Source organism: Acanthisitta chloris, unplaced genomic scaffold (assembly GCF_000695815.1).
Source record: "Acanthisitta chloris isolate BGI_N310 unplaced genomic scaffold, ASM69581v1 scaffold34529, whole genome shotgun sequence".
NCBI classification, from domain to species: Eukaryota; Metazoa; Chordata; class Aves; order Passeriformes; family Acanthisittidae; genus Acanthisitta; species Acanthisitta chloris.
Window position 1 is genome coordinate 14,322 of NW_008693638.1, and position 16,752 is coordinate 31,073.

A 16,752-nucleotide genomic window follows, 5' to 3' on the forward strand; every position below is an offset into this window, starting at 1 on the left:
CAGTGTGAAGTTTTTATTTGCATGGCCAAAATATCCTCCTTTTGTTCCCCTGCAACATTATTTCCCTTAACACGCTTTAAGGTTTTTGCTGCAGAAAGAACAAGATGCAGCACTGCATACTTCCTTGAACAACCACTCCCACAACACCTAAACATTTAACAGATGTAGCAAATGACAACACCACGAACGGGAAAAAACTAAGTTCCACCATTCAGCATGGTCTGCAACAGCGTCTCTAGGGCTGGCTGAAGTGGGCAACTTCACTTGAGAAGGTCATTTCCTCCTTGTTTCTTTACAGCGTTGGTGGTTTCAATCCATACTTCTTTGCAACTTCTGTCTGGGCATAGGCAGCATCACAGAGGGAGTAGAGGTGGGCCATCTCCATTTCTGATTTGGCCAGGTTGATAGCTTTGTTGAACATTTCAATGGCTTTATCCAGATTACCTCTGAAATAAACAGAAATTTAGTGCAATTACGACTGCCAAGGCAATTTTTTCATCTCCACAGCATTTTTTTTTCCTTCAGGACTTACACTCTCCACTACTAATAACTTTAGAAGGACTTTAGGAAGAACCACCCCAAGAACCTGCAATGATGCTGGGTAAACTGAGATAAGTTATTCCCAAGCCTAAGCAACTAGGACAGCTGTTAAAGAGCCTGCCTTCCTCTTGAGAGCCCCCATGGCAGGTAGTGCAGGATAAAATGTTCTCCACAGGACACCAGGTTTACTACAATGACAATGCTGGGACAATTGAATGAGCTTCATCTCCCTTGAAAAGACTTTGTATACTTAAGAGGAAAACTAGCACAGAGGGAAGCACATTATTTAAATAGGAAATGCTTGCAAAATTTCTCATGGCAATAGTTTAGTTGTCTATCCTTTTGATGACTAGACATTAAAAAAAGACTCAACTACACTCAGCTACACCCCAAACTTTTGCACAATCAATAGAACGTGCACTGATACAGCACAGTACATCAGTCTGTCCTCTTTACTCTGAGAACTGTCCTCCTGTTGGCTGCAGGAGAGCACAGTGCAGGATCCTCAGGACAAATGGCTCATTCTGTTTAATGACAACATTAGATACATGGGAAGCCTAGTCATGATTAAAGAAGTTACTTTAAATGCAGAAGGGATGTATTAAAATATACACAGACTCATCTGCAGGGTGTCCAGTAACTGGTGAACATGAGTTGTTGTCAGATCATAAATCAGAATTATGCCACAGAGAGCAGAAGGTTTTACCTAAGAGTTACAGAACAGAATTCGGGACTTTGGGTAAGAGCTGGCCTTGCACAGCACCAGGGAGAAGATGTTATGACTTAGGATCTATTGGAAATTTAAAGGACAACTGTCATTTCAAAAGTAACTAAGAACTCATAACACTACAATTCAGCATTACCTTTGCACTTCAATCGTTCCCATGGTTTCATATGCAAAGTCACATTTGTTATCGATTTCAATGGCCTTGCTTATGAGTTCTAAGCCTTTGTCTAAATCTTGCTTCCACTGGAGCTGAAGTAAACTAGAAGAGACAGAAAATTTAGAACAGATTTCACATACTCCTTCCAAAACCCTGATCATGGTAAGCAAAACAACTGTATAATGCATAATGAATTTAATGTCGGATGTATAATGCAGGGTAAACATTAACTTAGTAACTTCATGACTTTTAAAAACATGGATGTTAAAATCACTTTCAGTAGGCCATGTTACTGCTTTAATGACTCTTAAAAAGGGAAATTTCTCCCAGACTTGTTACACATTGGTTTATGAAAGAAAAACCTTCAACAGAAAGCTACAATTGATACAGGGCTAAAGGAAAAGTCAGATATACTTCAAGTAGATACTCACTTAGCAATGATCACTGATGAAACTTTCCTGAAACTTATTTAGTCAAGAGAAATACACTGTAAAAATACACTTAAGAGCACTAAGATGCTTTCACAACATTATTTATCCTGGCTAAAGTTCTAAACACAAATATTCAATTCAGGTTGATTCATCTAAATATGCCAACTGTCCTTGACCCAAAGGATCTCAAACCCAATACATACCCTTTATGAACATATGTCGTGGCATTGTCTGGCTCAAGGTCAATGCATTTATCATACATTTCATCAGCCTTGCCAAACTGCTGTTGATCAGTTAGTGCCTGCATCAAAAGAGAAACCTCTATGTCAATAAACAACCAAGGATGCACTCTGCACTAGGCTAATTCTAATTAAAACCATATTGATGTGAGATTGGATATAGTTCTTTTATTGTAGAGCACGCCAGGCACATCAGTTACCAGAGTTCAATTTCAAAATTGAGGCTTTTTGTGCACAAATTACTGACCACAGCACCACCTGTAAACCAGCAGTATGTTGTGTTCTGCAAGTAAGTAAAAACCATTCTTAAAGTCTGCACCTGCAAGTGTTAACTCTTCCTTTTTCAAAGATACTTGTTTCAAAAGGAAATGCATCCCTACTGCCTCCCTACTTAAAATCAGAACAGCTCATGCTTCATACTAAAACCAGCAGTAGGTTTTCTTAGAGAAGAACAGTCTCTGTTACAAGTGTACTCCAAACAGCTGTTCTGAACTCTGCTTGACATGCCATTTGTAGCAGAACAGAACTGCTACCTTAGTTCCACACACTGAACTCCCAAATTACCTAAAGAATCCCTGACATTCACCAACTGAGATGCCACACACATGCACGAAGGGGGGAATCATGCAGGAAGGGCAAGTGTATGCCAGATCTGTCTCCTAATAACCACCCTCAACTCTCATTACATATGTTCTGCTCCACCAATTCCCCCTCTACCCTGTAACACCCATAACCATAACCTGCAAGTGGCTTATTCAAGACAGGAAGTGTTACTTCAAAACTTACTGTCAAAAACCATGTATCATTTGAAGAAATGAGTGTTATCCAAGATAAAAGGTGCAAGAGAATGCAGCATCTTCTTTAAGAGAGAGAAAAACATACCTGAGCATAGAGTGCATAGCCTTCAGCACACTTTGGAAATTTTTTAATGACATCTTCAAAGCCTTTCATGGCTGCTTGCACAGGCAAAGCATTACTTCCTGTATAAGCCTGGCGATACTATTCAAGAAAGCAAAAAAAAATAAAAGAAAAAAATTGCACACCACCACACTAAATAATGGCTGATCACATCTCTACCCGCTTCCCCAAGAGATGCCTCATCTTAACAATTCTAAGTTACTATATATATACATAAAGGCTAAGAGAACTGGGATTGTTCAGCCTAGAAAAGAGAAGGCTTCGGTGTGACCTAATTGTGGCCTTTCAGTACCTGAAGGGAATCTACATGAAAGGTGGAGAGAGATTTTTTACAAGGGCATGTAGTGACAGGCCAAGGGGGAATGGCTTCAGAGTGAAAGAGAGTAGGCTGAGATGAGATGGCAGAAAAAAAGCCTTTACTGTGAGAGTGGTGAAGCACTGAACAGGTTGCCCAGAGGAACTGTGGATGCCTCATCCCTGGAAGTGTTCAAGGCCAAGCTGGAGAGGGCTCTGAGCATCCTGGTCTAGTGGAAGGTGTCCCTGCCCGTGGCAGAGGGGGTTGGAACTAGGTGATCTTTAAGATCCCTTCTGAGCCAAACCATTCTATGATTACCTGATAAGTTCCACAAGATGACACACCTGTACATCCTACCAAAGCTGGTTTTAGGAACCTACCACATGTCCAAGTCTCTGGACTTGGAGAGAAAACAGGTGGAATAAAGTCATAAGGCCTGATAGTTGTGATAGCCTCCCTCTATTTCAAATGCCTAAAACTTCCAAACCTAGCATTCCTCCTTGTTCCCACAATACAAAGCTGTCCTTAGAAGATTCCTGCACACAGACTCATTGTTCTAGCTTGAAACAGTTTGTTTTCAGTTTCTTGAAGATGACCATTTTCTTCAATAGTAAAGCTTTATTTAAATCAATTTTATGTGATCCAATTAGAATGACGACTTGTGTTCCTCTCCCACAAAGCAGAAAAAAATGTCCTACTGTTTGAACAATGAATGCTTCAGAAGGGAAGCAGCAAACCCTAATTCCAACTGAAGAAACCGTTTCATTATACCTTTACTTTATCATTAAAAGACAGAGATGTTTATTGCCCTACTTTCCCATTAAACTGGAACAAAGCAGAAAGCCAGTATGTTTTCCAGAACTCTTTAAAGAAAAAGCACCCACATAAACACCAGCAAGTTACCTACCAGAGCAAAACATTTCTGTGCCTGAGCCAAGGCAGAATCGGGTCGCAATCGGATACATTCATCAAAGTCTTCCACAGCCTCTTCAATTTGGTCAAGCAGGATTTTCAGCTAGCCAGAATGAAAGAAAATACTATTTCTGTATTTCATCTGTGCTTCAGACACGTATGTGATAATTCAATTAGTGTCAATTACTCACATCATCTCCGGCTCGGTTTCAGAACTGCCTAGTAACCTACAAAACCCGTAACTAAAAATCCTTGTCATAAAATACCAAAGGCTCCAATGAAACTTTGGCTTCATACACCAGAAGGCAATGTCCACACGTAGGGACTGACAACACCTGCATGTTAGACTGTGGCCATTACTGCTTTAGGATTACCTCCAGTCTCCAAAGCCATTGCTGCATTTTCTCAAGCTGCTTTGCCTCTGTAAATCAATGCCTGTCGACTATTTGCAAGTCAAAATATTTTGGCCTTTCCAGCCTGCATTTCAACTTCTTTTTGTTTGGTTGGAGGGTTTTTTTGTTTTGTTTTGCATTCTCATTCCTCCACAAGAGCAGAGCTCACTTTGTCATTCTCTTACTTTACTGTGAAGCTACTGTAAAATGCTACATTTTCGATATGCAGAAGACTTTCGTTCCCTTCAATCAACACAGAGCACCTTTTTTATTTCTGTGCACTAAAGAGACCTAATGAATTCACAGAGAAAGAAATGTGATCCATGGAAATCTTCCTTACAAATACAACTTAGCACATCTGCATATGATAATGTTCCCTTTTTTCTTCCAGCACCATTCCTATTACAGGTCTGTGGAAGCTCTAGGAACTCGTCAAGGATACATCAGCATGACAAACCAGAGAGGGCTGAGCTGAATCCTTGCAAGCCTAGGCCGCAGTGCTGCAGGTGGTGAGTTACCAGGAACATGTTAGATCCACTGTAACAAAGCTTCCTTCTATCCAGATGCTGCTCTGCCACATGAGGCCCCTTCACAGAACAGCTCACATCTGCTGTAAATGGATATAAGCCCTTGAAGTTTTAAACCAGAGTTCATATTGATAGAAGGCTAAATTTTCCTGTTGCTCTGCCTTCTTTCCTACAGCTACAGAAATAAACTGCTTCTGGCTGACCTCAACCTGCAAATTAGTCTGTATGTTTATTCCACGAAAGTTCCCAATTAGGAATTCGTGTTTTTCTGCCACAAACAGTACAAAGTGTCTCCGACGACATACTGATCATTTTTCCTTTCGGCTATATTGAAATATTCAAGTATTGGGACCAAATCTCAAACGTTTCTTACTTGTCCTCGATGGTGGTAAACATCTGCATTCTGAGGATCAATATCAGCAGCCATGTTAAAGTCTTGAGTGGACAGCACAGGCTGCTGCTGCTGCATGTACATACTGCCTCGTTTGATCAGGGCATTAGCTCGGAGCTGCAAAAAACATTCAGAGAAGCATTAGCCACTCCAGTATTCCTCCACATTTAAGTAACTGCAATTACAGCAAGTTTTTTCATTTGACTAGTTTCTCCCACTGACAGAGAAATAAGTTTCATATTGACTCTAAATGAACTGAGTCCCTTACCTAATTTCAAGTATGTCGGCCTATGCTTCCATCTCACTGGATTTTCAACACAACAAAAAGTCCTTTTTAAGACAGGTTCCCTATGCGTACAAATACATCACTGTGTTTTGAGGCAGCTGAACACACAAGTGCAATTAATGTTTTTCACTTATCTATGAACTGATTTTTTTGGAGTGGATAAGCCTCCAATTCATTCAGCTTCCCCTGTTCTTCAGTTTGCACTACTTAGTACAGCTGTCTCAAAAATCAACAAGCCCTTAAAAAAAAAACATTTGTCAGGAATAAAAAGACAAACCAGTAAATAAACCAGAACACTCCCATTAAAACTTGGAAAAACAATTTCTTGAACTATATTGCACATTTAGCATCTAACTTCTCGAGGCAAACCCAGCTGTGACAGATTCTTACCTTCACATTTGCATCTTCCATGCTGATGACCTGATCCAGGTCTGGTTTGGCAGCATTTGCATTGCCAATAAGTAAGTAGAAAGTAGCTCGCAGAAGCAAAGCTTCTGCCATGTATTTTCCCTTTGCTTCAATCTCTTTTGTGCTTTCACTAATAATTTTGTCATAGTTCTCTTCTTCCATATATTGTTTTGCTCTCAAATAGCCAGAGCTGTAAATGATGCAAGAACAGGTGTATAAAAATGCATTCACTGAACACTACAATTTCAATTCAGATTTTTCATTCAATCATTACAAATACTGACTTTTGCCATACTGTTACAACACCAGAATAGTTCCATTGGAACATCCTTTCCTGGATGGAGCCATCACAGATGGAAAACAATTTAGACAAAGAAGAGCCAAATTACATCAGAAACAAAGAAGAAAAATGTTTTAAAGCTCTTGAACTTGAGCTTCATTTGTCCCTTGAATTTTATTTTTTTTCCTATTAAGAACAGCAATAGTCTCTTCATTAAAACAAGAAGGCTGGGGTGGAATTCCAGGTCAGGAAAGTGAAAGATTAAAACAAGCAATATGCAGTTTACACATGGAAGAAAGCATTTCACAGCAAACATTACAGTAAGCACTGCCTTGTTCTCAGCTCTGTCCTGGATTTAGGGAATCTGCCTGTACATCAGGACATTCTATCTTACTTAAAAAAATAAAATCATCATGCTGTTTGCAATGGTTTCCATACTGACAGCAGTGCTGTCTTCCAAAGATAAACTGGAAAGCAGCATAGTAAGTTAAAGAACCACTCATGTGGTGCTCAACTGTTACTCAAAAAACCAACCAAACAAAAACACACACAAAAAAAAACACCCTCAAGCTTTTCTATGTCAGAACAAACTTCTCATTTACGGGTGATTTGATTCCAGAAAAATAAAACACCCTTTCAGTCTCAGTTGCTGTAAATTTAAAAATACCTTAATCTTCTCCCTTCCAATCTAAAGCCTAACATGCTCTTTTCCTTGGAAACTATTAACTAAGGAAAATATTCCTTTCTCCAGAAGGACCATTCAGCACTCTCCAGTCCTCCCATCCCCTAAGATTTACCATGATACTCTAGTAAGTATTCAGCATATTATCCCAATCAATTTGTCCTTCCTCTGCTCAGTGGAGGAACTAGCCAATCAGCTTTCACTAAAGTTTCATTTGTAATACTGATATGAGTTATTGTCACAGATTTCCCAAGCCAAGTACTATAAAAACAACAGCATGTTACACTGAGTAGAATGTCCAAATCATTGAAAACTTCCAATACCAAACAACTCCCAACTGTACTGAACACTCACTTTTCTTTTACTTCAGAAGCCTCTCCCTCCTTGTCTTTATCTTCATCTGATTTCTCCCCCTTAAGCAAAGGTTGGGAGATGATATCGTCTGTGAAAGAACTGAAGTAGGATTTAATGAACTGTGGTGAGGGCATCAGAGGCTCACGATTCTGAAACAGACAACAGTAATTTCAAGTCATTAGATGGTAAGATCAGATGGTAAGGCTGGAAATGGATAACAAATGTGATTATAAAAGAAAAATCATTGCTGTAAGAACCAATGTATGACTTTCCACTGTCTCACTGGATAGTTTGCTATTTTTGATTTGCCAGTTTGACGTTTAGGGATGATATAAACTTCAGATCACAGTGCAATAGCCATCACCAGTAGAAATAAAGTGGAGATATTCAAGGGAGGAGGGAGATGGTATCTCTCTGCATATGTGGCTAGAAATGAGGACTCTTAGGATATCGTAAGACATCAGGTAGATGTACAGAAGCAGTATGTGTGCACATAAATCTGGTGAAAAATGCAAGCTGGTGGTTTAAGCATGAGCCTAAATCAAGTAGAACCTGAATGGCAGTTTGCCCTTTTCTCCAACTTGTCCAAGAGAAGCTGCTGTCTAAAGTTACAATGGAGACTGAAGAAGCAGTGTCCTAGTTCTATTTGGAACTTGGCCTAGATACCACACATTTTACTTCAAGCCCCAGAAGCAACACCTCTCAGGTACAGAATCCTTTCTACAGCCAAAAAGTATTTCTTGCTCAAAATTAATACTGCACGCAAGAATTACAATTCAACCTCTCCTGCAAGTAAAGACTGAGTGCACTCTTCTGAAGCTCAAGATGATGTTCTATTGTGATACTGCCTATTTAAAGCACACCTATCTTGTGATGCTTCCACCAACACATTAATAGCACAATTCATTGCCTTGACACCACATATTTATGTGAATTTCTGTAGGAAAGAAATTCAGCATCTCAAAACCAACATGGATTTCAGTACCTCAACCACCATCAAAAAACAAGCAAGGATGTTTTAACAACAAGTGATACTGTGTTAACACCTGTCCCAACCTTTTTGTAAACCTACAGCCACTTAAAATGACTACTACCCCTATGCTTCCATAGTTCTCTTTTCTGCAGTTTCCCAACAGTCCTCTGTTCCAATATATTGATCATTAAAGGGAAACAACTGTTAGAAGTAGTTCTCTCTTCCCTACTGAGGTTTCAAAAACTTTGGACAGGTCCCAAAGGAAAACAACATTGGTACAACAGCAGCATTGTACAAAATGGTTCGTGTCAATTCTTACACTTCAGCAGATGAAGACAGTAACTTGTTTACAACAACTGACAGAATGCCAACAACCAAAGTTTCAACAAGCAGTCAGGTGAAATCGCAATTTGTCAGCAATAGCACAAGTCCTACCTTGTATTTCTCTTTGGCCTTTTCTTTTCCAAGGAGTTTAAGAACTTTATCAGCTAATAACATACTTTGCTGGTTTTGGAAGGCTTCTAAAATGCAGACTGCAGTGACATCTAGGAAACAACACACAAAACTGAGATGAAAGAAATTCTGATAGTCACTAGAGCTCTGAAACATGCCATTGGTACAGTGAGCCACTGCCAAACCAAGACATGTCCTGCTCAAGGGCAAAAGCCTCTGCTTCCAGTTTGCTGCATTTACCATATTTTCCAAGACACGAATTTGTAACCAAAATGATCTTCCTGGGATATAATGACTTGATGACAGTGAAAGAAAGAAATTACGTATTTATCTAGAGACAAACACACTTAGATGGACAGTGAAAATATATACAACAGGGGCTTTCACCACTTTGAAATACTGAGGATAGAAATTATGCTCATATTATGTTTGTATTGAAAGAGCTAACAGAGCTTCCCTTCTGGGACTGGTCTTGGTTTTCTACTTTTAAAATTCACATTCAGTCCCATCACATCTCACTTACTCCTCAGTTTAAGAAATCTTCTCATATTTTATCTCAAATTTTTCTGCTCACCTTTGTGACTTTGGAATGGAGCAAGGAGAAATACCCTGCTGGTCTATTTCAAGTGCTGGGCCATGTCATGTCCCTTTCATTCCACAGAAACCTTTGCAGACATTAACCCACTGCTGCCTGAATCATCCTTCACAGCGTGAAATGTGCTATTACAGTACACTGCTTCTCTGGATCCTGTAGTTAATGCAATACTCCCATGGATTTTTCCTGTTTAATTCTCATTTAAACATCAGTGAAGATGAATAGAGTTTGAACTTGACATTCAAGCAGTGAAATCCCTGAATATGCTCAAAGAGCAAATGTCTTACCCTGGAGTTCAAGCGTAGTTTATGTAATTCTACACTGTTATAGAGACTATTATGGGGGTTTTTTGGTTTTGTTTTCCTGCACTACATGGACATACCCTACTTCCTGGGCTTTTACTGGCCACATGCAGTTGGCAGGTAAAATCAGAATTATATTAGAAAAGCAGTGTAGTTAAAAAAAACAGCAATTTCAGATCTGAAAAAAATAAGCTAAAATTCAAACACAAATCAAGGCGGAAAATAATTGTCACAAATGTTACTGCTATTAACATTAAAAAGCAGTAGCATTTAAAAGCTGTCCTACTATCACAGGGAAGCTTGATCTTTCTTGGGGCTTTTGTCATCTGGCAGTTTGTCACAGCTACATAAGGTTTAGATTTTGTTACAGCATCTGGAAGTGCAGCTGATACTGACTGCAAAGGGCTAAACTAAATGAACCAGGTTGGCCTTTTCTAGTCACTGTGGTCTTAAAGGGCATAAAGGCATTGTGCTGGCAGAGAAACAGGTAAGTAAATAAAATTTCCACATCTTATCTACTTTCTAATTTAGCAGACCTAATTCTTAGCTGTTACACATAATGAAACTAACTTAACAGTTAGATTTGCCAGTTGGAGCACTGCCTTATTTTCTGTCCCTCTGTCAATCAGCACAGCTGCAAATTTCATTTGCCTTTCACCCTTGCAACAGCAGGAAGGATTTCACTTGGTGAAATTGAAGTGGGTCCTTTCAAGCAGTGTACCTTAGTTCAAAAGTGCCCTGAGACAACACACCTGACCTGTAGTTCTTCTTAGTTTCCCTGGCTTCATCTTCCTGACAGTTCAAAAGAGATTGTTTAGGAACAGTATTTGGAAGGATTTGATACAGTAGCCTCTCCCAAATACATAGTATTATTATTAAAAAATATAAAAATTTCAATGCGTTCCAACTTCCATTAGCTGTTCATTACCAGAACAAAATGCTACTGAAGCTGTTTTCCCTGTAACACCTGTCCAATGCATTTAAATTACTGTAATACTAATATTTCTGACCGCGTATCTCCACCTGCAAAAACACCTTCGTTTGTGTAGTAGTATCACTTCTCTAAAACAAGCAGAGAAAAAGAAAGTTTGTGTACTGTGTGGAAATGGAAAGTCTGCTGTCTGGGTTATCCACTCAGGATGTTAGAAGAATTCTATTCCAAAATGTAGGGAGTTTCCTGGAAAAAGAAAATCTTGAGTGTCTAGAAGCGACATCAGTTTCTCAGGAGCTATTTCAGATGTAAGCAGATGATTCTATGAAAGCTTGAGAAATGCAAAAAGGTTTCTTCTGACAAGAGAAGAAAATGTATTTGAAGTAGCTATGAATGGTTTTAAATAAATAATTCTGTATTACTGTAGCTACAAAAGAGAAAACAAAATTCCAGAATTTACCATCTCCAAAGCACCAGAGCTAATTCCACTTTTAAATATACACATCACGAGACACTCACCTTCTAAACATTCCTTCTTATTGTCTAGCTTCTCGTGAGCCTTTGCACGTCTGAAGAGAGCTTTTACATATTTAGGATTAAGCTCAACAGCTTTTGTGCAGTCTTGTGCCACTTCTGTCCATTTTTGCTGTGGGCAGAAAAACAACAGAGTGAGAGAGGCCTCACTCAGCTGCATTACCTCAGCTCTCCACTCCCAGCTCCGGGGTCATGTGCACTACCAGCAGCTGCAGGCCCCAGGGCTCTGGCTGTACCTGCTTGCTTCTATTTCTGCAAGTTTCTCAGTAAGAAACTACCTGAGCACCACTGCAAGCCACCTGCACCAGAAAAGTCACAAACCATAAAAGGAATTCCTACAGAAAAATTAAACCAGACAATTGTACAAATCACATGGGAGAAGATAATGAGTTGATGCAACGATGCTTGCAGGGGGTAACATTGGGACTGCAAGACTGGTATAAACAACCAGAAGAAAGAAGACGGAAACAATGAAAACACACGTTTAACTAAGCGTTACACCATTTTTTAAAAAAAAAGTTATTTCAATTTATCAAAACAGCCTTTTCTAATGGAGGAACCACACCCATGTGGGATTAATTACGGCATGAATTAGTGTTAGACAAGACCTGTTTTATTTCTAACACCAGATTTCTCTCATCACAGTCTCTCACTTGATACTTCAGACTGTACAAGGCAAATTTTCCACTCCTTTTTACAGCTCACCAACTTGACCTCATAAGCAAATCTATGGCACCATAATAAACACTGGTTGACCTCTAAAACTAATGCCAAGTATACTCAGCTATCAAGTAAATGTTACTTCCTCATGCAAAATTTAGGTCTTGGCCTTTAGGAGGATTTCTGTGAAATTTTGTTTACATTTTGAAGTAGCATCCTTCCAGAATATATGGCCTTTCACCTAACAGATAAAGAAACCTTTAACAGTTAAAGAAACCTTTAACCTAACAGTTAAAGAAACACTCTAGTAGAATGAAGCAAAATTAACTTAGAGAATTGTTCCAGAGGATAAGAAATGAAAACCTTGTCTAACAAGAGGAGAATGCATAGGAATTATGTAAGACAGACCGAGAGTAGTTAACAGAAAATAAATTTATATGTGAAAAACTATGATGAGCTAGTGAAAAACACCTGCAAGCAACAGCATCTTGTTGTGAAGACAGCAGATATCACCACCACTTCAGTGGACAAAAGCGACAAAACAGATAATGCTACCTTTTAGAAGAAACACATAATTATCTTTAATTCCTTACCAGTTGTTCATAGGCAGCAGCTCTATTTTGATAGAAGGTAGAAAGATCAAGGTTTTTCTCAGGGGGGCACAGGCTGATAGCCTCAGTATAACACTGAATAGCTAGCTCATATTTTCCTGCTTTAAAATATTTGTTTCCTTTGTTCTTGGCTGCTTGGGCTCTACCAAGAGGGCTCTGAAAAAGAAAGTGAGAGGTCAGTTCAAATAAGAAAAGCATCACAGCACACAAGCTATGCACTTAAGGGCTCATCCTCAAATATATAAAAACGGACCCGAGTGGTAAACTCTAGCCTAGACTTCTGAAATATCTCACGGATTTAATTTCTTGGAAACAACAGATTTTCTTTTGCAAGTCTATCTGACAGGAGATAACCTTTTCAAAAGATTCACTACAACGGTATTAAACAATGCAGTGAGTTCTGTTTGGAAAGCTAAACAGATTGTAATCTTACACGACTGGTGATCAGAAGAACCAATGAGGTAAGTTATTTCTCCAAAGACTAAATGTGCAAAGACAACAAAGCTCTCCAAGCAATTCAAATAAAAAAAGTTTCCTACTGAAATACATATAGCCTAGAAGACCAGAGCTGACTCAGCAGACTATGAATTAAATATAGAAAACACTTTATAGAAAGACCTACTGAGCAAAACAAATAAAACCTCTAAGGAAAATAAACCTGTTTTGCTATTCATACACTAGACAAATTAACACTTTATAGGTGACTCCTCTACAGCTTCACACACCTGCTTCATCCAACCACAATGTCCTGGACCACTACCATCTCAGCAAGGAATGGGAAGCTTTGCTAACTGGCCTGAGACCCTGCTAAATTCATCTTTATCATTTTGCACCACCTGTTGATCACCCATATTTCTGAAAAACTAACATTGCTACCTGTAAGCCCTGGATTTACAGGTAAGTTATCAAATGATGTGGTTTAGGAGGAATCAGATGCTACAATGCTCACTTTATGGGTATGACCCACATTCAAGAAATACAGAGGTGCAAAGGATCCTAACATTTATCTTCTGGATTTCTGCTCCTCTTTCACAACCTAGCTTCAAGGTCCAACATTTTGGGGCAGTTCTGGCTAACCTATCTGACCAAGATGTACAAGTACACGTGCCATTCTACCAACCTTTCTGAGGAGGGAAAGAATACAGACTGGAGCAGTAATGCCTTAAACAAGAGCTGCAGGATTCACCACATCCCACCTGCACTGAAAGGATCAGCTAGGATTTGCTGGAAATTGTCGACGGTGCTCTTTGGCCATACTTCTGCCTCTTCCCCCACTCATCCACTGCCAGTGTCAAACTACACCCAGATCTCTGCTGTGAGACAAATTTGAAAGCATCTTTGTGTTTCATCTGCCTATTTCCCTTAATGTCTGTCCATTTCATGCTGATCTAATCATTTTTAGCATCTAAGTGATTTTTAAAACTGGAAACCTGAAGGGAAGCCAGGAGTTACTGTACAACCTGTCTTTTAAGGCCTGGATTCCAACCCTGGCGTGACAGAATCAGATGATGGGTACTAGCCTTAGTTCCTACGTAAAAACAGGCATCCAAATAGAACAAAAGTATCTTGCAGGCACTCTCCTGAGGGGAGACTTACAAGTGAAACCATATAAGGGAGAGAATTTCTTAAATATCCCTACCGCCAGAAAAGCTCTTCTCTCACAAGTCACCAATCACTGGGCTTACAGGAATCAATCTGCACCATCTTTATTGTTCACAGAACAAGATAATCTTCCATGACTTTTAGATTTTTCTATTTTAAGGCTTTAAATTTATAAAAGGTTATTAACTCCACCCAATACACTGTGTGTAACTCTATAGATATATAAGACAGAACAAGAGTGTAAATATTTTTACTGACAGACAAGTAACTGTGTATTTGATAAGCTGTTTCTTTAAAACTTAACCAAAGTCTGAAAAGGTTAAATTTATTTCAAGTATGTCCTAAATTTAGCTCCAAGCACAACAATGCTTCTCTTTTAACTAAGGGAAGGATTATGCACATGCAGCAAACTTGAATTCAGCAAAGTCAACTTGAATTTTTCCTTCTGCATTTCTACTGCAAACCACACTAGACATCCCTTTGTGGAAGAACCTATAAAATTCAGTGCTGTTCCTATTAACTTGGTACAAAAAAGAAAACCACATGATATGGGTCATGTTCTAACACTCATACATGTGTTCCCAGTATGAAAACTATTTAAAACTGCAGAGATTAAGCCTAGACTACAACTAGATTGTATTTAGATACTTTATGATCACTGCCAATTCCTTCAGCCCAGGGAGCGACTACTCAACGCCTGGTTTGGGTTGACCAGTCCACACACTTGGACAGCTCTGCACCACAGTCCCTGCATAAAGACACATGCTACAGGTGAGAACTACCAGTGTCAGGTGTGGGACAGGAATTGTAACTGGAAACTAGAACTCTGTGGTGCTGGGGCTGTCACTGGTGCTCTGCTGGCTCTTGGGAAGCATCAAGTCTTCAGGCAAGCCTAGGTGCCCACAACAGGGACCAAAAACCTTAGAGAGTATGGACATGATGTCAAAGTTATTAAAATTAGTAACCTTGTTATCAGAATAAGCTTTTAGTAACAGTTGCAGGATTGTGGACCACACAACCAACTGTACAGAAACAAATCATTAAACATATGTAACTCCATGGTTACTATCTGCTGCACTCACTGCATGATGCAGGAAATCTGGGGGTAAGGAGTTAGAGCACAACGTGCTGTTGTAACAAAGTCAGCAGTAATGCCTGTGGCAAGACAGAAATCAGCTTGTTTGTTTATGCTGCCTTAAAGTAGACTGAGCCCTTAGATGTTTTATCTGTGCACCCTGAATCAAACTACTCTGTTTAGCCCCCAGAATGCAGCAACAGAGCCGAATGGCAGGGCCAACGTGTCACACGCCCGGGCTGATACAGCTCTGTATCAGCAACAAGCCCATTCTAGTAAGGACTTAGATGAAAAACCAGAGTCACTTAGCTTCTCATACCCATGAAAAATGGATCTCACACAGACTGCACAGAAACTGCACTTTACGAATAACAAAATGCTGAACTTATGTCTTGAAGCCCAAATGGTGATAAACCCCACAAGTTTTAAATTCAGCTCCCAGATGACATTTACTGTTTTCTTAGCAATCATGAAACTCTTTCACCATAGAAAACATGGCAGAAAATAGTGGATGGATTTACAGCTTTGGTATACAACTCGTCAACTTATGGAACAAAACAAAAATACAGGTTTTCCTTAATTTTGTGGGTTTTAAAAGAATATTCATAACCCCTTATTTTTTCAAAAAGAAGTTTAATAGCTTCGGTTTAAATTACACATTAACTTACACTTAACTAACTCCAGCATAACTTGATGAAGCCAAAAACACTAAAAACATTAAATTTGATGAGTCCCTTCTTTTGCTTTGACATGTATGTTTTTGTTGGGTTTGGGTTTCTTTGCTGGTGTTGGTTTGGAGTTTTTTTGACAGCTGTTTATTTTATTAAAGAATTCACGTCACATTATATGCTGCAATACCTTTTTGTCACAGCACAAACAAGAATATGAAAACTAATTCTTAATCTAACAAAGTTTGAAAGTAAGTTTGTCAAGCCTTAAATTTAAACCTGACAAAGATTTTCAGCAAAATTTTCTATAATTTTTCTTGGCCCTCCAGTCCTTCTCAATTGCTACACAGGACCTACACAAGATGTGTACATAAGAAACTGTGCAAGCAAACTTCATGTACCTCATGCACAAGTAATCAAAAGAGCTCACTTCTTCCACTTTCTTGCAAAAGTAATAATTCCTTCTAGACATTATTTTCCAATTTCACTGCTTCTCCTCATCTAACCCATTGCCATTCTCTGTGGTGCACTGGACATTTTTTATCCCCAAAGTGAAGGTCCATAAAGAGCAAGAAAAACTTTCCAGTTTGTCATCTTCTGGTCAACTAATCTGTGCAACAACCAAAGCAGCTCAATAAAATGAACAGAAGTTCATAATATCTCAAAAAACCAAATAACTCAAAAGTTATTCGCAGTTACACAAAAAGTAACATCTCAGTACTTAGAACTGCTTTCGGCAACTGTTCATTAACAAGTCTTAAAACAGAGTTTAAGCCAAAGGGCTCTTGTGTAATTGACTTATCAGTAAT

The 16,752-nt window shown here is 39.0% G+C and overlaps 1 protein-coding gene across 1 annotated transcript; it reads right to left on the reverse strand.

The window, feature by feature from the left end:
* TOMM70A (translocase of outer mitochondrial membrane 70 homolog A (S. cerevisiae)) lies at positions 1-12,754 on the reverse strand (the record flags this gene model as incomplete). Its single annotated transcript, XM_009083142.1, has 11 exons — positions 1-446; positions 1,404-1,526; positions 2,059-2,156; positions 2,977-3,093; positions 4,215-4,322; positions 5,512-5,646; positions 6,206-6,413; positions 7,540-7,688; positions 8,948-9,057; positions 11,313-11,439; positions 12,581-12,754. Coding segments are annotated over 11 exons (1,503 nt in total), but the record flags the coding sequence as incomplete, so codon positions are not given.
* Between the last annotated feature and the right edge of the window lie 3,998 nt (positions 12,755-16,752).